The sequence below is a fragment of the Armigeres subalbatus genome, chromosome 3 (genome assembly GCF_024139115.2).
Source record: "Armigeres subalbatus isolate Guangzhou_Male chromosome 3, GZ_Asu_2, whole genome shotgun sequence".
Taxonomy (NCBI): domain Eukaryota; kingdom Metazoa; phylum Arthropoda; class Insecta; order Diptera; family Culicidae; genus Armigeres; species Armigeres subalbatus.
This window is the reverse complement of record NC_085141.1, coordinates 110423997-110450697: the sequence shown is the minus strand read 5'-3', so window position 1 is coordinate 110450697 and position 26701 is coordinate 110423997. Positions and strand designations below refer to the sequence as shown.

Here is a 26701-nt window from a genome sequence, read left to right as displayed (position 1 = left end):
CCCACGACCTCCTGCGTATGAGGCAGAAGCAGTAGCCATATGACTACCAAGGTCGTCCATTCTTCTTTTAAGCAGGATATAATATTAATGAAAATTATGTATCCCATTCCGATTTATTTTAATTTAATCTTTTTTGTTACGTAACGATTCACAAACTCCCCCTCCCCCCTATGTCACAATAAGTAACGGTTGCTCAACCCCCTCCCTCCGCCTCAAGCGTTACGTAATTTGTGCACAAAGCCTGATTCTGCAGCCAAATACAACTTTCTGTTATCGTCAACGGATAATGATTTGCATGTTGAACGAAATTCGTCTTGGCTCAACTTTCCCTTGTAATTGTTTTTAATCAATTCATTTGCTTGGTGGGTTTATATGTATTTGCCGATATTAGTGGTAACGATTATTTTTCATTAAACTTTTAGAAAAAAAAATAAATAAAATCTAAGCATGAAAAGGTATTTTTGTCATATTTTGCCAAATCGAAAAACCAAAAATTAGTATAAGTTTATATTTATTTGACAATGCCTGATTCTTCCTTGTTGGTCATAATTGTCGATTTGAAGGGCATTAATGGGTACGGGTGTATTGGCTAGACTTCTTAGTTAAATAGTTTTCAAAATTACAACCATTCAAACTCGATATCTTTTCTGGCTAGTAAAATATTGTTCAGCGTTTAATAGAATTGGACAAATTGGATTAAGAGAAAATTATTGATATGTCTACTAATTATGAATCTATTGTACGTTTAATTATATTTATTGAGCGGCTACTCAGTCTTATAATTTCACAACAAGTTTATTATTTATCCGACGTTTCGACACGGGAATTGTCTTTTTCAAGAAGAAAATATTTCTGTTGTTGTCTGTTTTGTTGTTGTTTGTTTGTCAAAAAGCAGTATTTTCCCCTCAAAAAGACATAATTCCCGTGTCGAAACGTCTTAAATGCGATCAATAACGGTCCTAAAACTTTTGTCTATCATAATGAATCAGAAAGCACGTTTCCAGCTAAATGTGTTTCTGATTGAGTTAAACGAACACCTTCGAAGCGTTATGATTTGCCGATATGTCATTAGAATCGTGCATGTACGTGACTTGGCTACCATCATATCGAATGAAATGGCACTTTGCACACTATGGCCGACTTCCATCCCACGGGAATGATCGACAATTTTCCTACCAACTTCTTCGATAAGATCTAATATAATAAAACAGCTTTCATTCCTAGTCACAGAGTCTGGAATAGATCGTGCAATTATATCCCAACGTTTATATAAAACCTTCGAACCGTTCAATTGCTCCATACTTAACACGGATTTCTCCGCAGTAATGTTCCAGTTCTTAATCCTGATACCGCTCCTCCCAGTCGTAACGTACATTGTGCTGCGATGGAAACACCATCGCTTCTACAGGATATCTTCCGAGCTGCCAGGACCTGCCAACTATCCATTGATCGGATGCGGTCATCTGTTCATCGGGAAATCCAACGAAGAGCAGTTTGCCATCCTGAATGACATTACGAAAACATATCCATCACCATGTCGGGCATGGCTCGGCCCCAAAATGTTTGTGTTCATCGACAACCCGGAAGACATGCAGGTGGTCCTTAACTCGACAAATTGTTTGGAAAAGGCAGACTTGTATCGGTTTTTCCGCTGCGAAAAAGGACTATTCTCCTCGCCGGCCAGTATATGGAAGGTTCATCGGAAACTGCTGTCTCCGTGCTTCAGTCCAGCAATTTTGTCTAGTTTTGTGTCAATTTTTAACACAAAAAGTGAAATATTAGTGCAGCGACTTGAGAAGAATATAGGAAATGGGGCATTTAATCTGTTTGGAGATATATCAAGATGTACCTTGGATATGATTTGTGGTACGTGATTTGGTATTTCATATGCACAGTTAATATTGATTGGGAAACGTGTTTACTAGCAACTACACTGGGTACCAACATGGACTTACAAAGCAACGAAGGCACTGAATTTATCAAAGCTATTGAAGAGTAAATATGTGTCAATAGGTTGGCATAAATGGATTTATAAAAAACATGTTTCGTTTCAGTGCTTGTGAATTGATCAACTCTCGGCTATACAAATTTTGGTTGCATCCCGAATGGATTTACCAGAAAACAAAATACTACAAAGAAGAAAAAGATTGCTACTTAAAGGCATACAAAATGTCACACAAAATTTTGGAGTTGAAGCAAGAAGCCAGGATCAATCTCAAAAAACCTTCCAGCAACGATAAAATTGACTTGAAAAAGCCGCAGATCTACATCGATCAAATTTTACGATTGGCAGAAGATACAGACGTTTTCGACGACAGAGCGATTCGCGACGAGCTGGATACCATAATCGTTGGGGGGAACGAGACTTCGGCGTTGACTTTGTCGCATGTGATGCTGATGTTAGCCATTCATCAAGACGTTCAACAAAAGGTTTACAACGAAATTGTTAATGTTTTAGGAAGCCGGGATCCAACGATTGCGGTTAACAACGATCACCTTCCAAAACTGATCTACACCGAAATGGTTATGAAAGAAACGATGCGACTGTTTCCTGTTGGGCCAATAGTAGCCAGAACGTGCACTGCACCAACGCGCATCTGTATTGAAAATAACTCTTAGAACAAATGTTCCATTTCACCCAACCCATTCAAACCATTCCAGCAAAGACCACCATTCCCGAGGGAACCAACATTGTCCTGGGGGTCTACAACGTGCACAGAAATCCAAAACACTGGGGACCAGATGTAGACCGCTTCAACCCGGATAACTTTTTCCCGGAGCGGGTAGCAGAGCGGCATCCATACTCCTTCCTACCGTTTAGCGGGGGACCGCGCAACTGCATCGGCTACAAGTACGGTCTGATGTCGATGAAGATAATGCTGTGTCACTTGTTGCGTGCCTATCGGTTCCGATCGCCACTGAAAATGGAACAGCTGCAGCTGAAAATGAGTATCACTTTGAAGATTGCTAACCGGCATATGGTAACGGTAGAGAAACGGGAGGGGTGGTAATAATTAAATTGAAATAAACATTAATCATTGTTTATACTATATAATGTACTTATTTGATATTTGTTAGATTATTGTTAAAAAACTCAAAGGTGCAGCCCAATCGGGTTGTACGCAAAGGTGACGTAGGACTACGTAGCTATTCGAAATTGATGGTATTTGCCATAATAATTTGTGTCGTTTTATTAACATTGAGCAAACTGCTCGGAGGCCAACTGAATCAAGAAGTCGAATAGTTGTTCCCAGTTGGATGGACTTTGATTCTCTAACCGTGGAATTAACAAGACTCATCGGCCGCTGAAGCCACTCGACTGGCTTTCAGTCGGGGACATCACAATCCTTACTTTGCCACATACGCTTACATCGCGGGCGAAAACCAAACGTTGCAAATAAATATATTTGCGTTTGGTTTCACGCCACTTCTGATTCTGCTTATTTCTCTTTTATTTCGTCCATTTTTGAGGATGGTGTTCTCCAAAAAGGTCCTTATACAAAAGAAGGTTGATCCGACAATCCGATATAAACTTTCTTCAAAGTGCAAAGCTCAACCGTAACTAGCAAATTTGATAGCGCGGCGGAGGGAGATGATGCAATTAATTTGAACGGATGGAATCATTAACAGCAACCAAGCTGCCACGATGCCAAACCCGATGCTGCCGAAACAGTCCATTTTCGCAATTAACTCTTTCTTTCCATAAAATGCTGGTCCTGAGACGAACCGATTTTCTTTTCCCAATGCGCCTTTCCAATAACTAACTGCATCCAAACGCTTGTCAGCACCTTGCGTTGAAATTGTCCGACCGCCACTTGATTTGGAAAACCTCCACCATTTGGAAAAAAAATTAAGCATTACCACTGCTACCCACGCCTTCGTGCTGCTGTGTCCGCTCCGCTGCATCAAATTTTGTCGAACCGCTCATTCCGCTCTTTCCGCAGAATCCCGATCAAAACGGCTCGCGCGCGTAGTAGTAAAGTAGTAAAAGTAGTAAAATTCTTTTTTATTTCATTACTAGCTTTATGTACCCGGCCTTGCTCGGAATTGCCAGTTTGATTCGCAGTTTTTTTTTCACAATCGGAAAATGAATAAACCAATTGGTCAACAGGATAATTGCGTTATCTTATCGATACTTCATCATTTGATCAAAAGAAGGCAGATTTCATTTGAAAACATTGACTGATTTTGGAAAAGGGAGCGAATCCATAATCGCCATATTCCGGGCAAACGTCTATTTCTAAAGAAGGACAAACATCCACCGATGCCTTATTCCGAGCAAACGTCTATTTTTAAAGAAGGGATCACATTCACCATCCAGAAGGAAACACATTAATCATTGCTTTTTACGTTGGGCAAACCATGATTTCGATAAATGGTTGAATTGATCGATAACTAAACAATACAATAATGGGTTCAGAAGTTAGGCTGGAGCACACACAAACATACAAACATTGAGTTTTATATATCTCGGCAACTTATTCAAAACGACGTATGTGATTTTGTAAACAAAGATGCATACGTCGATTTGTCAAATATGATGACACTCCCACGCAAACCAATACAACGAACATGTAGCCGAAACCTCCCCTACCTGTATGTGGCGATAGTTTGCGTGGGAGTGCTATCAGATTGCAGAAATCAACGTTTAAATTTTTGTTTACAAAATCACATACGTCACATACGTTGAATAAGTATCCGAGATATATAGATAGCTAATAGCTATATGTATCCGGCTTTGCTAGGGACTGAAAAGTAAATTATAGAATTAAAATGTCCAATGCTGTAGCACGAAACCCACAGAGGTAGATCTACCGCTCATAGAATTGAACCTTTGTATCAATATATTTTTATATCTTTGTTTGGCCCTACCTTTTCAATAAACATCTTCCAAAAATAGAGAATAAGTGTACCAAATCTGGTTGGAATTTATCCTGGGAGTTACACTGAATTGCTCATTTTTAAAGACAACCCCTTCCCCCCATAACTTTCCCTTTTCCAAAATGACCCTCCACCTTCTTTGTTATCTTCTCCTTAGAATAGAAAATGTGTGCACCAAATTTGGCTGAAATTGGTCCTGGGAGTTGGGTGTTACACTGAATTGCTCTTTTCTAAAGACAACCCTTCCCCTTACCCTCCCTTTTCCCAATGATCATCCCACCCCTTTGTTATTTGCTCCTTAGGATAGAGAATGTGTGTACCAAATTTGGATGAAAGCGGTCCAGGGGTTCAAAAGAAACACTGAATTGCCTGTTTTCTGAACAATACCCCTCCCCAGACCCCTCCCTCTTTCCCAAATTACACTTCCATGTGATCGACTTCTCTTAGTGAATACGTGTACAATATTTGGTTGATATGGGTACTGGAAGTTGGGAGTAACACTGAATTGCTCGTTTTATAAAGACAACCCCTCCCCATACCCTCCCTCTTTTTACAATGACCGCCCCACCCCATTTGTTATCTTTTCTTTAGGGTAGAGAATGTGTGTATCAAATTTGGTTGAAATCGGTGCAGGGGTTCAGAATTTACTCTAAATTACCCGTTTTCTGAACAATACCCTCCCTCCAGACCCTCCCCTTTCCCAAAATCTCTCATATGATTGTTTCCTTATAGTGAATATGTGTACAAAATTTGGTTGAAATCGGTCCTGGGAGATGAAAGTTACACATAATTGTTCGTTTTCTAAACAAAACCCTCCCCTTTCCTAAATGACCCTCCCACCCCCTTTGTTAACTTCCCCTGAGGATAGAGAACGTGTGTACCAAATTTGGGTGGATTCGGCCTAGTGGTTCAGAAGTAGTTAGCGAACATACATACATAGATTGGTTTTTATATATATAGAAGAAGAAGATTTTTGTGGTCTTACATATTTTTGGTTACATATCAAGTGTTTGATTTTGAGATCCTTCATCTTTGCATGACTTCAATTTAATAATAGTCTAGTTCGAAACATTTGCATTGCAAAATCATGTTAGCCTACTAAGGCATTGGTTGGTTTCTAATTAATTTGATAACCTAGCTACTCTATAGGGCACTGCACGGGAACATCTCTTTCTCTTTCGTTCTTCATAAATTTTGACGTTTACTGGCCTTGTTGTTTTCTAATTTCTTTGCAGCGAGAAAGAGACGAAGCAGTCCGTGCAGTGCTCTATTTACATTACGAGAAAAATTTGATAACCTAGATTGGAACAAGCGCCCTAATCGCTACTTGATCCGAGAAGGCGCAACGAACCCTAAACTTTTCTTTACACTCACCAAAGCGTTCATGTAAGGTTTTTATCCCGGCCAGACGGTGGATGTTCTTGTCCTGGGAGGGGTGTTGAGGATCATCCTCTGGAATTTGTTTTGGACCCGTTGAAGTTTCAGGTGGTGGGTTTCAGCACAGCTCTCCCATACCGGCATGCCATATTCGATCACAGAAATGATGATTTGCTTGTAGACAGCAAGCTTATTTTTCAGGGACAATGACAACCGGCGGTTGATCAAAGGGTACAGTAGTTTCAACAAGACGTTACACTTTGTCACCGTTTTGTCAAACTGTTGCCTGAAAATAAGCTTGCTGTCGAGGGTCAAGCCAAGGTAGTCGGCCTCATTGGCCCATTCCACAGTCGTGTCATTGAGGATGATTTTACAGTCCCCAGGCGGAACAAGTTTAGGGGATTTTTAGTGGGGGAAAGACCTGGGTCTTCGCCGCGTTGATACAGATCTTCCAGCTGGTGAGGTACTCTGTCAGGGCATCCAGGCCTCGTCGGAGTTTTGCCACTAGCGCTCTGATCACTCTACCGTTGTAGACGAAAGAGGTGTCATCTGCGACCAAACACAGAAAGCCGCCTTCTGGAGGTTCTGGCATGTCGGAGGTGAACAGATTGAAAAGCAGGGGCCCGAGGATACTGCCCTGGAGGACGCCTGCGACGATGTTGTGCGCATTGGAACTCGCTCCGCTGATTGATACCCGGAATGTCCTTGCCGACAGGTAATTGTTGATGATTTTCATCAGGTAGCTGGGAAGATTGTAGCGTTGTAGTTTGTACACCAGGCCATTATGCCATACATTGTCAAATGCCTTCTCGACATCGAGTAAGGCCATGGCGGATGTTTTTGAGACAAACTTGTTCCGTCTGAGGACGTTGCTAACTCGGGTCAGTTGATCGATCGCGTCGGAAACTAAATTGTTCCTCGAGCAAGATGTTGAGATTTTCGGCAGACTCAAGTAACCGGTGATGAATAGCTTTTTCGAATAGCTTGGATAATCCTGAGAGAAGGCTGATGGGACGATAACTTTTGGGGGAAGAAGGATCCTTCCCAGGCTTCCGGATGGGGATGACTTTCGCTGACTTCCAGGCCGATGGGAAGTAGCTGAGCCGGAGACACTGATTAAAGATCAGCGAGAGGTGCTCAAAGAACGGTGCACTCATGTGTTTGAGCTCGAAATGCAGGATGCTGTCGAAGCCTGGGGCCTTCATGTTCTTCGATGATTTGATATAGGCCGTCAATTCGCCAGCTGAGATTCCCAACTCCTCCGAGAAGTCGTTGGGAATCAAATGGATGTTGTTAGCATGCTCGTTGACGGCTGCTTCGTGTGGACTGACGATGTTCTGCCCAAGATTGTTTGAGCTGACGAAGTGACGAACTATTTCAGCGACCTTCTCTGTAGGAGTTATCAAGCGATCCTAAGAGCCATTATTGTCTAGTGGGATCAAAGGTGGAATGGACCGATGTTAGTATTTTGGTCATTTTCCAGAACGGCTTAGCATAATCTATGAGAGTGCGGATCTTATTCAAGAAGTCGTTATTTTTAAGGTCCACCATTTTGGCCTTGATAATTTTTGTGATTCGATTGCAGCGTGCCTTAAGCTCAGTCAGTCCAGTACGCTGGAACTGCCTGCGAGTGACATTCCGCAATTGAATCAAATCTTTGGTGAGTGTATCGATGTTTAAGGAGTTGCTTACCTGCCGAGCCGTCGGGACATGCTGCTCTCTGGCCACCGAGATTGCCTCTTCGATGGTGCACAGCTGGCGGTCGATACTTTCAGGCGTCTCCGGACGCACCTCGTAATCGACGGAGTTGTCGACGCACTGCTGGAACCGCTGCCAGTTCACTCGATGATAGTTTCGCCGTAACTGCTGGTGCCGATTGACCGAGGAGTCCACTTCCGCCACCACCGGATAGTGATCCGAGCTGAGCTCCTGGTAGACGACCGGCTGCGAGACGTGGTCGTTCATGTTTGTTATGTAGAGGTCGAGGGTTGCGTGGACACCGGACCGACTCAGCCGAGTGGGGGAATCCGGGCTCAAGATCGTGTAGTGACCTTCCTCCATGTCGTTGCTCCAGATGGTGCCGTTTCGATTGCCGCGACTGTTACCCCAGGCTTGATGTTTGGCATTTAGGTCGCCAGCAATAATGTACTGACCTTGCCTCCACGTAAGCTTGACGATGTCCCTCCGAAGGGCGGCCGAAGATCCATCGCCGGCTTTGGCTTGTGTTGGACAGTACGCCGCGATGAGCGCAATTGTGCCGACCGAAGTGGTGATTTCTACACCGATGGCCTCGATGACACTGAGCTGGAAGCTTGGAAGCAGACATGAACATGACTAATATTCCGAACATTGGTGTTTTGACGCCCTAAAACTAAAACTTTCATCGGTTTTCCGTACTGACGATCAAGATTACAAACGAATTCAAGTTTCTGTCATGTTCGGAATTTGAGTCAAAACGGTATCGCCTCGAAAAAATTTATTCAAGTATCACATCTAACTATAGCGGCAGTACCAGAGCAGCACGAGGAGTTGGCTTGATGGAGATTGGGAAGCAGTTGAAGCGTGTTATCCAGTGGAAGCAGATAAGCGACCGCATTTGCATGTTGAGAATGAAGAACAAATTCTTCAACTATAGCCTGATCAGCATTTATGCTCCAACGAGCGATAAGCCTGATGACGTGAAGGATGAGTTCTATGAGAGCCTTGATAAGGCCTACGGAGAGTACCCAACACACGATGAAAAGATTGGCATCGGGGATGCAAATGCGCAGAAGGGGTGAGAAAGTTTCTTTCACCCTATCAGTGGTACGGAAAGCCTTCATAATGGTCTGCGACTTGTAACCTTTGCTGCTGCTAGAGAGATGGCAATAAGCAGTACCTACTTCGCACGTAAGAATATCCGCAAACACACCTGGCAACAACCGAAAGGAGACACTTGCTCACAGATAGACCAAGTGCTGGTCGACGGACGACATTTCTCGGATGTTATAGATGTAAGGTCCTTCAGAAGTTCGAACATCGACTCTGATCACTACATTGTAGCTGCAAAAATTCGGAACTGCCTGCCGGCTGGTTGGATGGCCTCATATGCCCAATCTATAAGAAAGGACACAGGGAGGGGAGTGTGCCAATTATAGAGAGATCACCCTTTTGAACTCGGCGTACAAAATCCTTTCGCGTATCCTATTTAACAGACTGAGACCGCTTGAGGAGTCCTTCGTCGGCGAATACCAGGCAGGTTTTGTGAGGGCCGTTGAACGACGGATCAGATTTATAGCCTGCGGATAAATCCTTGATAATGATGAATCCTCCTTGATAAATTATGGGAGTACAACTTGAGAAATGAGCTGTGGCTGATAATGTCCGAGCATGGTTTTCCGGCGAAACTGATTAGTCTGAAACGTGAAAAGCTGGATGGCTCGAAATCAAGTATCCGGATTGCAGACGAAGAAACCTCGTTTGTGACCATAGACGGATTGAAGCAGGGTGATGCACTTTCGAATTTATTGTTCAACATTGCACTCGAGGGCGCTATTAGGAGATCTGGCGTGCAGAGGAACGTCACAATCATCACACGGGTGCATATGCTCCTGGACTTTGCGGCGACATCAACCTTATTGGAATCGATCGCAGAGCAGTAGTGGAGCCTTTTGTCCCACTGAAGAGGGAGACTGCGAGGGTAGGCTTAACTTCCACTTCAGAAACGAACTTTTTATGACAGCTTCGGAGACCCATAGTGTAATATACGAATCAGCTCAGCTCCACGAACTGAACAAATGTCTGTCAGTTCGTATTTATGTGTGTGCGCGTATGTGTGTATGTGTATGTGTGCACAAAAGACCTAAGAAAAACATTAACCAATTTTTCTTATGGTAATCCTTAACCGATTTTCTCGCAACAAGTTGTTTTCGACGAAGGGTAAATCCTAGTTGATTACAATTTGATAACAATCAGCCGTTGCATTCAAAAGTTATGAAGCAAATGGAAACATATGAAACCATATAAGGTTGATGTCTTGGCTAAACGCGAGGAAGGCAGTATCATCTCTAATCGGTGAATTAATTTAGTTTTTTTTTGCAATAATTCTAGCCAAATCAAATCGATATTAATCCACACATACATAAATTCAATAATCGCTCAATTGAGTCAACACATATATTTTATTTGAATGTAGGTCTTTTTGTACAGACACGTGAATCTATAGATTCCAACCCTCCTTAGGATATAAGAATGCAAAAACGGTAACTTGGCTTAGAAACCTTGCAGTAAATAACTGTGGAAGAAGTGTTTAATAAACATTAAGCGGCGAAGCGGCTCTGTCCCAGTGTAGGGATGTAATGCCAAGAAGAAGAAGAAGAAGAAGAAGAAGAAGAAGAAGAAGAAGAAGAAGATTTCAACCGACAAAATGTCTGAATGTTCTATGGTGTTGAATTATGTACTTGTGAAAGCTCAGAACAATTTACGGTAGTAAATCTGAATTTTCCTTTCGAAAAAAGTTTCATGGTGGAGACGAGCCAGCCTAGGGCTGAAAGTCTCTTAAATAAAGACAATAAAAAAAGTTTCATGGAAATCCAGAAGTGAATTCTAAACTAAACGGTTTCTCAATATTAGTTTCCAATCCTAGAACAACTTTGTAGAAGATGGCATCTTCTTAAATCCCATAGACCCCGAGATATCGAACCAAATTGGTAGGTAGGCAATATCCTTAACTCGAAAACAATACTCTTCCTCTTCTTACGGGAGCTAGGCAGAAGGAAGGTGGTGAGATTTATACCATCACAAATATTGCCCTCTGCTCCCTTTCAAATCCACATCTATAGAACATTCTTTATGCCTGTCGTATCCTAACGGAACTATCAAATCTTTACTCTCGCCTCTAATTCTATCATCAACATGTATGTCTAAGTTTGGAAGATGATATTAGCATTTCCATATTATTGAAAAAATAACATAGTCATAAATTTAAATGCTTCTCTCACTCTCTTTCTCACTTCTGTTCGGAGGATTCCCTCTATAAAAACACTTGCTTCCTGGTAGCCGGATTGCAATATCGAAACATACGACAACGACCGTTGCACGCACAACGTGCATTTGCAAGCTATCGTTCCGAGTTGAACCGTCGTCGTCAAGTTTGGTGCGCGAATACGACACAGGCCATGTGGCATACGGCGGTGGTGTGGCTCATCCTAACGGTCGTGATATCGCTGTGCTACTACCGATGGAGACGCCGAAAAGTGATAGCAATGTTGTCGAAAATGAGCGGACCGCGTGCGATACCGTTTCTGGGACATGTGCATCTGATGAGGGAGTTCACGTCCGGAGGTGATTTCGTTTAGTTCCAGTTGAGTGATATTCAAGGACCATTGACAATTTTTTTGTGAAGTAGTGCAAGCAATTTGCTTGGAAATTGGACGAAATTATAGATGCATGAGATTTATTTAAATTTCAAAAATATAAAAAAATAAATCAAATCGGACACCAAAACATGATATTTTGGCGCCAGATTTGAAAATATTAAACATCAAGGCTACTCAAAACAATCTGTGTTACTTTAGACAAGAGTAAAGGAGGAACGAATTCATATCGAACGTGTGAAGAAAACAGAAAGCGATTTAATTATCTAATTAATATGTGTAATGCTATAGAAAAGAAACTCTGCAAGTGCTCTTCTACGTTCACCAAAAACAAAACAATTTGGAATCACTAAAAACATACATTAGGCAATATTCTGTGGTTATCAAAATTTGGTGGAGAAATTAGTACTCTGTTCGTACCAGTGTAGGGGAAATAGGAGAACTGTTCCGTTTTCCATCTCACTGAACATATATTCATCTCATCGCTACAACAGCAATCTCGTCGCTTCTTTTTGCTAACACGCGTGCTCACTGGTGAAAAAAATCACAAAAATAAGAAACCAACCAAATTCCTTTTCATTGGTTTGTTTTTGATGGGATGGAAATAGGAGCTATGGAATGAGGTGCCGAACTGTTCTCCTACTTGGTATTTGAGAGAAGTGCACAAGTCTTGTGTGATTATTCGGTCGATGATCTTTCTCAACCGTTGATTAAGGTGCAGCGTGTTTTTGGAATACGGAGCAGTAAAAAAATAATTGCATGGTGGGTAGTGCACTGGTAGAGCGTTGCTTCGGCTGCATTAAAATCTGATATCAAGATGAATTTAGTTAAAACAATACATTCGTCATTAAACCTTCTCCTTTCTATTTCACGAGTGGACATTTTAAGGATGCCACGATCTCTTATAACAACATATGTCACATCACCATTCCTTGCTCCTTTTGATCTTGCAAAAAGGGTTTTCAAATATTGTATATTGAGGGTGGGATGTTTCTGTCAACTTCTATTTATTCGATTCATTGTGATTTTAATGTAAATCACGAAAAAAAAGTTGATATCCTGTAGAGGTTCTGATGGAGGTGAACAGGTGAAACAACATGTGCCCGAAGGTCCTAAAGGACGCCTACGCTGCTGTCGCATTAGAAATCACTTCGCTGATTCGGAACAGGATTGTCCTCAACGGCAGATAGTTGTGATTGATTTTCACCAGGACGATTGTAACGTTATAGTTTGTACACAAGGCCAACATGCTAAACAGTGTTGAATGCCTTTTCGAAATTGAATTATGCAATGGTGGATGGTTCGAACGCAAACTTGTGTTCCTTCTAAGGATATTGGATACATAGAACAGTTGATGTACGGTTGATTGATCGCGTCGGTAATCAAATTGTTTTCCGAGAAAGATGTTATTAGGAACGATAGACTCAAGAGGCCGGCGATGAATCGCTTTTTCATACAGCTTGGATAGCATGAGAGAAGGCTGATGATACGATTACTTTTTAGAGGAATAAGAGTTTTAAAAATTTCATAATAGGCTACAGTTCGTTAGATGAAATCTCCTAAGAGTTGGAGATGTCGTTGGGCGTTACATGAAGGTTGTTCGCATACTCGTTAACAACTGCTTCATGTGGACTGACGAGGTTTTGTCTCAACTTGCGTGAGCTGAGAAAGTTACGACTTATTTCGGCCGCCTTCTTTGCAGGAGTTATGGAGCGCCTGCCTATAAATGAGGCATTTTATGAGACAGTTTTTGCCAACTGTTTAAGAGGAAATATGGTCAATATGCAGTCCTTAAGGAAAACTCTTAGTTTGATGATGATTTCATTCGAAAAATTGTATCTTCGAAGCGTTTTTCAATAATCCGATATATCAGTCATTATAGTGTTTTTAATGAAAACCAACGATATTGTAAGAAAATTATTTCATTCCAAAATTGTGCATTTCAATAAAAAATGAACGATGTTTGAACACGATTAGTGTAAGTAATATTCTTCACGTTAGTCAATTTCCCGTACTGGTGTCAATAAATAGAATTATTTTTGTATTTAAAGAAAAAAGGATTGAGAAAAATTGCATCAAAAAGATCCAAAAATGCATTTTACTTTTTAAATATCTACTTAAAAAATTTGGACCAATTTTTTATGTAGGGCCTACACATATTTAATGGTTTCAGCTGTTCTCGATTTTGTGACATAATTTGAGTTATTGTCTAGGAAAATGTGGTGGCACATTCTACCCAATCGGCGCAGTTTAAGAATATTTACACTACTAATATGTATGTCTTCCTGGGTTAACAGTTCGCGGGATTCCTTTAATTTGGTTGAATTAGTCAATGCACGATGGGTCACGCCGGGAAATGAGGAGGAAAAAGATATGTTCACCTTGAAGATGATATTTTAGGAACAAAGTGTCTTCAGGCCCTCCTTATCCGTGCGGTAAGACGCACGGCTACAAAGCAAGACCATGCTGAGGGTGGCTGGGTTCGATTCCCGGTGCCGGTCTAGGCAATTTTCGTATTGGAAATTGTCTCGACTTCCCTGGGCATAAAAGTATCATCGTGCTAGCCTCATGATATACGAATGCAAAAAAATGGTAACAAAGTAAAAGCTTATTATTCAAGTTTTATTTTTAAGTATGTTGCAATAGGGTAGTCCCACTACATTTTGAGATAAAATTTTTAACTTTTATATTTCTTATCTTAGCATTGTACGATGTTCTAGAAAGTTGTTCCTTATTTAATTTTTAGGCACTTTGCCGAAGAAACCATTATTGTACGTCGTTTGTATCATTAGTTATGATAATTTCAATTAATAATATTAGGGTGACCCTAAAAAATCAATATTTTGATTTGATTTTGATTGATTCCTGAGTTAGTAAAGTATACGCCTCCTGATTACTATAAACATTTTTTTAAAGAATTGGGCGGAATTTTCGGTTTTACACTTCTAGAACTGATGATTTTGATTTCCTCGTACAGAAATCCATTTTTTAAAATGATGAATCAATCCTCCCAAATTCCCCAGTTCCAAAATATGCAGAGCAATCCTAAGCCCTTCCTCTGTCTAACCCAGGGAGAAATGGATCCCCTTTTCCCCCATTCAAAAATACAGGCATTTGAAAATTGCGGATTTTTTCAAAAAAAAACTGTTATATCTCTGCAATTCACCAATGTATTCACTTGGTTATGCAAAAACAAATGCAAAAACGTGCATTTTTTTATGCTCTAAAACTTTGTAGAAGACGTCACTTCGATAAAAATTAAAACTTAAAGGTTACAATCAAAATATTGATTTTTTAGGGTCACCCTAATATTATTATTTGAAATTACAGTCGACTCCCTACATCTCGATATCTCTCCGAATGTTGATGGTATCCTCAGTCCCTTCAATCTACACACATTTGGGCTTTCTACATCTCAATAACCTCTCACACTTAACTCATTTCACAGTATTCGGTAAATTTTACCGAGATCTCAACAGCAGAACTGTTCGGTAATTATTTTACAGATTTTTTGTAATTTTTTCCATTGTCCAACTGTCAAAATAACCGAAATGCAGTAAAATTATTTACCGAACAGTTCTGCTGTTGAGATTTCGGTAAAATTTTACCGAATTCGGCGATTTATTTTAAGTGTGCTCTATCTCGATATCTCTCTATCTCGATGTGTTCTAATCATATTTTATTCAGGATTCACTCACCTTATTTCGATATGTTCAAATTTGTTGGCCACTAGACCATCATTGAACAAAAACAAACACATCAACAATACGAAACGACATTTGTTTTATTGACGATTTTCATAGCAACGAGCTTTTTTGGATCTAGTACCCATTTCAATTTTCCTTCCATTCCTTGATCTCTCCCTATCTCGATGGTCCCTTCAATATCGAGATGTGGAGAGGCGACTGTATTATAACTAATGATACAAACGACGTACAATAACGATTTCTTCAGCAATGTGCCTCAAAACTAAATAAGGAACTTCTTTCTACAACTACTACAACTACAACTTTCTACAATACGAGACGAGCCAGCCTAGGGCTGAAAGTCTCGCTAATAAAGACAAAAAAAACTTTCTACAATACTAAGATGAGAAATACCGAAGCTAAAAATTTGATCTCAAAATATAGTGGGACCACCCTATCGAAAAAAAAATCAGAATAATGCTTAAAAAATAAGCTTTGACTTTGCTGAAGCTACTTTGTTCCTGAAATATTATCTTCAAAGTGAAAATATAATTTTCCTCCTAATTTTCCCGCGTGGCCCATCGTGCAATGGGTTCAATTAGCATCTCTCTACACATTTATTTTTACGATTTTTATAATTAGATTTTTATCAAACGTCCTAAAATTATGCATACAACTTGGTATTCTAAGGGATATACCCCGTTAGCCACCATAAGTACGTTAGGCATAACGGACGATAGGCATAGTCTAGGATAGGATGTCATTAAAAATCGTACGGATTTTCTGTCACAATCGTACCGGTTGCTGATTGGTTGAAAATGACAATCGATTACTTCGATTGGTGGCGGCGCGTTTTTCGTAGGGCTGCATGTTGTTGGTTTGGCCGTGTTGCTAGTTTGTAAAGTTGATATTAAACAAAACATGTAAATGTTTGAGTTCCAGTTTTTTGGGACAAAACAAATTTATAATGAACTGCAAGCGCCATATAAGTTTATCTTAAATTTAAATTAATGTATCTAAAGGGTTGTAAAGGTTTGAAACTGTTTATTTTAAGCATTATCATTCACCTTTCTGGCATTTTCGATCTCAAAGTCATATTTTCATCAGCGAAAACTGCTCTCTGTTACTCTTTCGCTTCTCTTATGTAAATAATGGATGGAACAGAAAGAAAAACATCAAGCTTTGATACATAATGTTTAGAAGATTTTGTACCAAATTATTTTGGATGCGCTGGCGACCACCTCGTCAGAGCAACCGACTAAAAAACAACAAGGCAGTCTCAATAAGGAAGCAGTCAAAACGAGTAATGCATGAGATGGCCTTTTTTCAATGGTAGTCAAATCAAAATTCATCACTATAAAACTACTAATCAGTGCAAAATGAGTGCAGGAGATAATCCTTTCACCTCATACTTCATTCCATATCTCTACTTTCTTCTAAAACAGCATCATTTTCTATAAATTTGCAAAATACCTGATTTCCCCATGCATTTTATCGATTTCCAACTACCATTCTTCCATTCTCATTATGCAACGTACACACCAGTCAAGCAGTTTGACGAACATTGACTCCGCCCCCAAGAAAACGCTTCGGTTGCTGCTTTGTTTGAACGTGTGTGAAGTTGTTCGAACAACCATTTGACAGTTGGCGGCTCGGTTGGAAAAAATTAAAACGGTTTGATTTTGGTTTGAGTTGTCGGGGGTGGAGTCAAGATTCGCCGAACATGTTCGAGCATTTGTAGTGAAGTTGCACAAACCCCCATATATTTTTTGATGGTTGGTGCTCAAGTTGTCGCTTCGGTCGTTCGTGTGTGATATTGTTGGTCGAATAAATTGATTGTTCGTGCCGCTGTTGGAAAAACTTAATGGATGTTTGAATAAACGAGAGGTGGAGTCAATGTTGGTCAAACTGCTTGACCGTATGTACGTTCCATTATGGAAATTGTGAAAATCTCAAAACATAGAGTAGCAGGTTTAACAACACAGATAGAAACGCTGGAACCGCCACTCCGTGACGAGTACCGTAAACAACTTTTTACGGCAACTCCCTAGCAACATCTTCGTGTTTTCTTCGTGTTGGTCTATGTGCCTGCCAGTATTCCGGATATCCATCCTGCAGTGCCCTTGATATCTCGTTTTATTTCTTCCAGTTAAAATCCTTATAACATCAACACGTTTTGCACCGAAAATCTTAGTCCAACGTCTATTCACACTTTCCGCTTGGTTGCTAGTTCTCCGGTGCTTCCTGTTTCTCACTCTCAAAGGCTTTAGTAATGTCGTCAGGTGGTACGAAGGCCATAGCTTGGACCTTTTTAAAAGTGCTGAGTACTGCTGGATCTTGACAAAAATCATTCAAGAAAAATAATGTTGTTGCACAAACTTGAGAGATGCTTGGCATCTGGAAACTCAGCTTGAACTGATTTAATCAGGGCCTTTTCGGAGTCCGTGATGATACAACTTGGCTCTAATTCGATATCGACAGAATCTGGAAATCTAGTAAATAGTTTCAACTCATTGTCGATAAACAATAAGTTTTTTTAAATCAGTAGTGTGAAACTTAAAGGATCTGAGCTCATGACATCAAGAAAAATTTGATGTCCTTATTTTAAAATTAGTATTGTAAGAATGAAATAAAAATATTTTTGGTGTGTTTCTACAATGTGTAAAAAAATTGAAGAATTTTTAATATTGGAAGCAAAAGTGTAAAAATGAGTCATTCCAATGATAACGTAAAAGTACTTCTGGTGATTAAAGAATGGGAAATTTAGTGTTCTCATGAAATCACTAATCAGTAATGTAAAATAAGTGTTCATGATACTTTAGTTTTTAAAAGAACAGTCTATGGTGTAAAGAATGGGAAATTTGATGTTTTCCATTACCTTTTGGTGAAAAATGTTTGATTTTGCGTGGGAAATATTAAAAGTGTTACATTTTGAAAAATAAAATGTTTAGAATTTATTCTAGAACATACCTGATGCTTCAATGATTTCTTCCCATACCATTCGATACAACGGTTCAGTCTTGGAAGTCATCAAAATAAAAACTAGCGGAACGGTCTGCTGATGAGTTGGCACGATACTTCCATGAACAGTCAGATTTGCCAGAAGCAATTATAGTACTGTAGTCAGGCTTGTAAAATGTCATCTGCATGTCATTTGACTAATTTGTTCATAACTTTCTTCGGAAGCCAAATTTACATCAAAATTTTAGATGCACGCATAACGCTTGAGTAGTGCAATATTTCCGTCCAAAGGTATATTACTCTAAATATAACATCTGAGGCTAGAGAGTGAAATCTCTCCAAAATGTCACGTGTCATTTGACATAATGTCATTTGAATGACATTTTGCCTCCCACACCCCAGATTACATATTTACAGCAATTTCTTGTTAGACAAAGTTGTAGCCACATTTAAGCGCTATAAGTTCGCCATACTTGATAGTTGATTGCTAACTACTGAAAAAAGTTCTGGGAAAATTATGAAAACGAATGCAAATGACATTTTACAACACTGACTGTAGAAAACTTACTGTCCATTACCCAATACTTCGCCTCTCTTAGGCGTCGCAGATTCTCATTCGTGTCGGAAGTCATTGTTCCATTCTTATCCACCACATCAGCAATTAGTTTCCGGTCGCATATGTTGTCCTTTTGAAATTCTTCCGGAATCACAAAACCGTCCAACCGTCCGGATCCGACGCTGGCTTCAGTTTGAAACGAACTCGTTCAATAATTTCTTTGCGAGATTTGTACCTGAACATCCGATGAATACTCTGCCAAAGTTCCTTGGGTCAATTTTGACGCTCCTCCTGTATCTGTTCCTTCCCGCTTTTTCAATTGGGCTCGAAAATGAGTGATTTAAGGACATAGTTGGAAGAGTACCACGATGGCAGTCAATATGGCACCGGACCTTCCACAGGTCAACCCCACACCTCCCGCACTCCTCTCCCACCAACATTCGAATGCATAGAACAGCATCGAAGAAAAGTTTAATATTCAAATTACTAACCTGTTCACAGCATATTTTCTTTATTTCCTATGATAATGAACAAGTTTCTTCACAGAGTCCTGTGTATTTCGGCTCGAATTATATTATAAATCGGCAGTTTCGTGCCAATTTAATAGCCGTTCGCGTTTTGGTGGGTTTTTCACTGCACTTCACTTCTTCTCAAAGGGCATTGATAAAAATCATTTTTTACTCACTTCTCCGCACATGAGTAGCCCGGGATAGCTGGCGGGATTCGGTGGATGATTATGTTCGGTGAGGCGGTGAGGATAATTGCAAGAATGATCTACTTAACGCCTAATGGATATAATTACCACCTTGCGACGGCCGGGAAATATATATTCGGATATCGCCAGCATATCGCCGCCACGTGCCGATTCAAAAACTACGACTTCGATGTTCTCCATTTCGCACATTCGATTAAGCCTGCCGTATCAGTGAACGAGGCGTTAAAAAGTAAGAAAACCCAAAATGGAGTAGGGTGTCCAATCTTTATAACCTTGACAAACCCATTGTTTGTTTGTTTATTGTCCAAAAGCGTAACATAGCGTACACACATCATAGGCTCCGCCCCAAGAAAATGCTTCGGTTGCTGCTTTTTTCGGTTATTGTTTGTTTGGAGTTTTTTAGAACAGCTACTTGACAGTTGGCGGCTCGGTTAGACAAAATCAAAGCAGTTTGATCAAAAGTGGACAGCGTTTCGAACGTCCACGACAGAAGAAGAAGAAGAAGAAGAAGAAGAAGAAGAAGAAGAAGAAGAAAGCAGTTTGATTTGGTTTGACCTGTCTGAGGCGGAGTCAAAGCGTTTGTAATCGATTGGTACTATCTCTGATTCGAGTGGGTCGAAGCCGCTAAATCTCTGGCCTCGACTCATAAGAAACATCGCTTTACTCTTTGTTTGATGTATATGGAGCCCGTTGCGTTTGTCTGGACCAATGTACAGTGGCGGAAAGCCGGACAAAACCTCAATAATTTTTTCGTGATTTTCCTGAAGCCCACTTTTTTTTTTAATTTAACATATATATAAAATGAGCTAGTTCCAATTTTTTTTTTATTGTAGCTTGTAAATTTAATTTTTGGTGTCTTGTTGAAATACATTCCGTTAAGTGTCTCCCGAACAAATATGTATGGGAAAATGAAATTTGGCTACACTTTTTTGGGAAAGATTCGAAAAGATTCGATTCGATTGTCTACTTTCCGGAGGTTTGTGTGGTGAATTGCGCATAGCTGCACCAAAGCGGGAAATTGACAGGTGCAATGTTAGAATGAGGACGCTGTATTTGTTCTACATCCTAGGGCTTGGGCTTGCGGAAGCCCTTGGTTAACATAAAGTATTTTTTTTAACCAGTTTATTTATTTGGTAGGCTCAGTCGCGTGTGAAGATTATTCTTTCATATATAAAAAATGGCTTGAGCACTCAAGGAGTAAAATTGTAAAATTAAGCCTTCAAAGATTATTGCTAATTTGAACATTCCAATAATTGGATGGTTTAAGATTAAAGTATAAAAATACAAAGTTTTAGATTGAAGTATAATCTATTAAGATTTTCTATCTGTACAAGGTATATGGAATTTACGGAAGGGCCGTTTGGCCGAAAACCATTCGGCCGGAAAATGTCTGACCGAATATACCATTTGGCCGAACAGACCATAAGGCCGAAAATCAACTGGTCGAAAGGGTCATTCAGCTGAATAGGTCATTTGACCAAAATGGTTGTTTAGTAGAAAGGGCCATTTGGCCGAAAAGGTCGTTTGACCGGAAGTGTTGCTTGGTCGCAAACGCTGTTTGGTAAAAAAAAAATCACTGTGAAAAGGATTTGTTCAAAAATGATACCACAGGTTTTAGGGGGCGGGGAGGGGTATTTTGTGACATATACTAGGTATACATAAAAACGTAAGAGAGAAGAGAGTCTAGAAATCTCCAAAAGTAGTGGACGTCTTATTTGAATCGCTCCAAGTAAAAAGTAGGAAATAAGAGCGAGAGTCAGGCGTCTTCTAACTTCTAACTTCGTAATTCTCAATTTGCACAATGAGAAGTGAGTACAGGGTAAGAAGAAGTGAGAAGTAAGAAGTGAAACGTCTCATTTCGTACTTCTCACTGCGAAAACAGAAAGTAAGACGTCCCCTTCTCACTGTGAAAAGTGAGTCTCACTTATCACTTCACATTCCTCGCTTTTCACAGTGAAAAAAAGAATGCGAAAAAGAAATTATCATTCCTTACTTTTTATTTCTCACGCTTCCTTTCTCACTCATAATTTTTCACTTCTTATTTCCCACTACAAGAAGTTTTTCTACGTTTTCTTTAACGTATAAATCTGAGTGCAAAATATTCCTGTGCGATAAGAAAATTATTTTAAGCTTTTAGTGGAGAGTATTCACTTGTTATAAGACGAGTTTGTACTTTTAAATTAAATTCCACTACTGTAAAGTAGTGGAATCAAATGGAATAGCATAAACTCGTCTTATGACAAGTATCCCTGTATAATTATTCGTAGTATGAAAATGACTTGATGAATAGGGTGGCTATTCAAATTCCTACATAAAAATAGATCAAACTTTTTCTGAATCTAATGTTAGGATTATTGTGCTTTAATACTCTTATCGAAAAATCCTTTTTTCAAAGCTTTTTCACTTCAGGGTACAACAAAAACAAATGGTGCAATTGGATCAATTACTATCAGCGATTTATTCACACATTTTAGCTTTATCCATCCTGAATTGCAACCCATAGAGTGCTCCGTCATCATCACAATGCAACAAATAATTTACCTCATTAAATATAATTTTATATGCGTATGTATACAGCTTGTTAATAGGATGAGATCTCCCAGTCCCAGGAACCGGGACAAATTGGGTTTTCTAAGAAACAATTCCATATGCTTCGTTTTATACTATGTGCAATTGAACAATAATGTGAAATCTTATCTGTCAGAAAGGGAACCTCAATAGTACCGCAATTTGTTTACGCTATAATAATATATTGAGGCACAACAGAAAAAAAAACACTTTTCATAGGTATTTGATTTTTTGGCGTAATACAAAGCGTCATTGATAATAAGCAATGTGGGGTGTATGGACAATAGGGTGGCTCAAATTAGTATGGGAAAAACTTTTTTTAATTTTTTTGATGGGTCGCCCTCTTATTCGGTTCTATTTGATGTCCTGATGCTCTGGACAAAATTTCAGCCAATCTGGTCAACGTCTGATACATCCAAAAACAGTGAATTGCAGTTGGACGGCACAACTTACGATGAAGAACTATGATACTAAACCTAAAACCAACGAAAGCAACGTACATTTGCTAGAACTCCACTATAGCAGAACGTTTCTTCTGAGCTTACGATTTGGTATGTATGAGTTTTACAAAAAAGCGTCTTTTTTATTGGTTTTCGAGACTATGACGAACAGACGAAAATACCTGCCGTGTCCCTATATTGAGGCACAACAGAAAAAAAAACACATAGGTATTTGATTTTTTGGCGTAATACAAAGCGTCATTGAAAATAAGCATTGTGGGTTGTATGGACATTTTCGGCTCCATTTGTATCGTTTTTTGTTGTTATCATGCGTGCTCACTACTGAAAAATCACAACAATGTGAAACAAAGTTGTTGCACTTAAATTCATTGTTTTAGATTGTTATAGATATGGGTACAACCGCAACTGTAACACGCTAGTGGATCGCTCCCTATCGTTGATATTCATGCAATGCGAATTTTTATACGATTGATAAAATCATTTAGGCTGTTCTCATCATACATTGTTGCAGAATAGAGGGTAATTAAGCGCTAGTTGATAGGATCCAACGGTACTAAAGCTTGATAATAATAGATAATGCTTCGTTTGTTTTAGTTTATATCTGTTTATTATGAACTATGGTATTTGAGATTTTCCTTTTCAAGTAGGGCAATGTAGGGTTCGAGATAGGTTAGTTCCTTTGTGAAAATTTGTATAAATTGAAGGTGAAATATCTCAAAATTAAACATTGCCATAAAAAAGGTTCCTTACTGGCCAAATATGTTTCTGAAAATAGTTCGTGTGGTGTAAATTCTTCTGAAATTTGTATAGGGGAACTGTTCCGATCTCCATCTCACTGTACATATATCAATCTCATCGCTAAACAAAGAAATACGGCACCAAATTCGTCGCTTCTTTTTGTCAACATGCGTGCTCAATGCTGAAAAAAATCACAAAAATAATGAACAAACCAAATTCATTTCCATTGCTTTGTTTTTGATGGGATGGAAATAGGAGCTATGAGATGAAGTGGTGAACCGGGGGAAAATAAAATGGAAATTACCCAACAAGCATTGGAGATGGGAAAAGCGCTTTTTGTCCAAATTTTTTAAATTTTCTCTTACTGACGGCATGAATAGCTTTGGATTTGATATTATAGTGATTTTATTCTGCCATAGATTAAAATCTTTATAACACTTGAAATAAATAAAAAAAGATTCCAACCTACGTAATCAAAATCGGCAATTTCATACCATCAAAACAAGTTACTGATTTGATCTCAAGCTTTGCGCAGGATGAGAAATTCGTATGGTATCTAAGAAGAATTTGCACCACACGAACTATTCTCAGAAACATTTTTGGCCGGTTATGAAGGAACGTGATCATTACTATTCTAAACCTTTTTTTCATGGCAGTGTTTAAAATTGAGTTATTACACTGACTTGTATAAATTTTCTCAAAGGAACCTACCTCTAACCCTACACTGACTTACTTGAAAAGATAAATCTCAAATCCCATAGTTCATAATAAACTAAAACAAACGAAGCATTATATGTTATTATCAAGCTTAGTACCGTTAGATCCTATCAACAACCTGGTAACTACTCTCTGTTCTGCAACAAAGTATCATGAGAACAGCCTAAATGATTTTATCTATCGAATAGAAATTTTCATTGCATGAATATCAACGATAGGGAGCGATCCACTAGCGTGTTACAGTTGCAGCGGAACTGTTGTGATTATTCAGTAGCATGGCAACAACAACAAACCTCACAAATTGAGGTTCCATTTCTGACAGATAAAATTTTACATTATTGATAAATTGCACATAAGATCAAATCAAACATATGGAATTGTTTCTCAGAAAATCAATTAGCTAGTCCCGGTTCCTGACACTGGGAGATCTCACCATACTAACAAGCTGCATATATACGTAAATAAAAATATTTTTAATAAGGTAACTGATTCTTTCCATTGCGATGATGACGGAGCACTCTATGGGTTGCAATTCAGGGTGGATAAGGCTGAAATGCGAGAAAAAGGGCTGATACAAAATAATCGAATTATTTTATTAAATTTATTTTTGTTGTTCCCTGAAGGGAAAAAAACTTTGACAAAAAGTATTTTTCGATAAAAGTAACACAAAAAAACGCAACTCAGCTACCAAGACAGTGCTCTACAACAAAATAATAGTAATTTAATATTTTGCCTTTCTGTTACAGAAAAAGTGTTTCACACTCTGATGCGGTACAGTTCTCTCTATACATCCCCACTGGCAGCAGAAGTGGGCCCTTTGGCACACATCTTCGTGTACACCCCGGCTCATATCCAAACGGTCTTGACATCGCCGTATTGCCTGGATAAACCATTGCAGTATAGCTTCTTCAAAGTTAATCGGGCTATATTCGGTGCACCAGGTAGAAAAATAACGTTAACTTAAAATACTGTTAAAAATAAGAAATATTTTAGTTTCGCATAACACAATTTATTTCCAGGCGACCTTTGGAAGCTCCAGCGCAAATTGTTTACCCCATCGTTCGGACCCAGCATCTTGCACAGCTTTGTTTCGATTTTCAACGAGAAAAGTTCGATTATGGTAGATCAGCTGGCAAAATTTGTGGGAAAGCCCCAGAGGAACTACTACGGCGAAATTGTCTTGTGTTTCTTGGACACCATTTGCGGTAAGCTCGAATCAATTTGCGAAAGTAACCACGAATTATTGGTTTTCAATCAATCTAATCAATCAAGGTACGGCATTCGGAGTAGATGCAGATTTGCAGCGTTCGCCCCTAGGGGCAGAGTATGCCGAACTGCAAGAAAATTTCGTCGAGTTCGTGACAAACAGACTTTATAATGTGTCTTATTACTCAAACTTCATCTACACTATGACCAATACATACCGAAAGGATAAAAAGAACTTTGACGGCCTAATGTCTCTGTTGGTAAAAGCGACACAAATAGAAAAGCATGAAAACAGATTCAAAATCTCCGACACTGATAATAAACGTGAACATGACGCTGAAATCAAAAAGCCGCAAATATTCATCGACAAACTGATAGACGAGATTCAAAAGGATGGTGAGATCAAACGAGAGGATTTGAGACAACATTTATTGACCATTTGTTTCGCTGGTAATGACACAACCGCTACCACTATGAGTGCTCTTTTATTGATGCTGGCAATGCATCCAGATATCCAGGAGCGCGTATTTCAGGAAGTCATGGTAGTTTGTCCAGAAAAGAATCAATTCGTCACAATGGAGGATGCCGCTAAGCTCACATACACTGAAATGGTTTGTAAGGAAACAATGCGAATGTTTCCGGTTGCTCCTATGATTGGCCGAGTTGCCAAAGAGGATATTAAATTGGATGGTATTATACTAATTGTTTCGATAAATTGTTGCGTAAAATTGTTTCTTCCTTACTTTTCAGATGAATTGACAATACCAGCAAACTCTACGGTGGTTCCCTGCATCTACAAAGTCCACATGGATCCGGAAATTTGGGGACCCGATGTAAAGAAATTCAACCCAGATAATTTCCTACCGGATCGGGCGACCGAGAGGCATCCCTATGCATATCTTCCGTTCAGTGGGGGGCCACGTAACTGTTTGGGAGTACGATACGGATGGCTGTCGATGAAAATATTGCTGGTGCATATTCTGCGAAGATATCGACTGAGGACAACCCTTACAATGGACACAATGACGATCAAGTATTCTATTTTCCTGAAAATTGTGGATGGTTGTGCACTTATCCTGGATGAGAGATGATACCAAATAAGTGATTTTTAATAGTTCCTGAAAACATGTTTTTCTTAATAAGTTACAAAATTTATTTTATTTCATATATTTAGAAATATGACAAAGGAAACAATCGATTAATAAAAAGCTTCCTTGATGTAAAGAAAACTGAGCAATCTTTCGTTTTTTAAGGACTGATCGTCTTAATAGAGATAAGTTGACGTATTCGAAACATATGTTTGTTGTATTAAACTTTTCTCAATAATTTGAGCATTTTCCGTGTTTCACCAACACTATCATAAGTTCATCCCTACCCTATCGGTATTATGGCAGGGATGCCAGACATGCAGACATGTCTGTATACATACAGACAACATACAGACATCATACAGATTACATACAGACTTTTTATTGAAATTA

At 39.3% G+C, this 26701-nt stretch overlaps 1 protein-coding gene across 1 annotated transcript; it reads left to right on the top strand.

Annotated features, from left to right (window-relative positions):
- Positions 1 to 1314: 1314 nt before the first annotated feature.
- LOC134221879 (uncharacterized) lies at positions 1315 to 26444 on the top strand. Its single transcript, XM_062701048.1, has 10 exons — positions 1315 to 1866; positions 1926 to 1995; positions 2055 to 2599; positions 2662 to 3007; positions 11006 to 11019; positions 11296 to 11580; positions 24761 to 24955; positions 25034 to 25219; positions 25287 to 25910; positions 25971 to 26444. The coding sequence occupies exons 1-10, from the start codon at positions 1326 to 1328 to the stop codon at positions 26309 to 26311; spliced, it is 3147 nt and encodes a 1048-aa protein (XP_062557032.1). The 5' UTR covers positions 1315 to 1325; the 3' UTR covers positions 26312 to 26444.
- Positions 26445 to 26701: the final 257 nt, after the last annotated feature.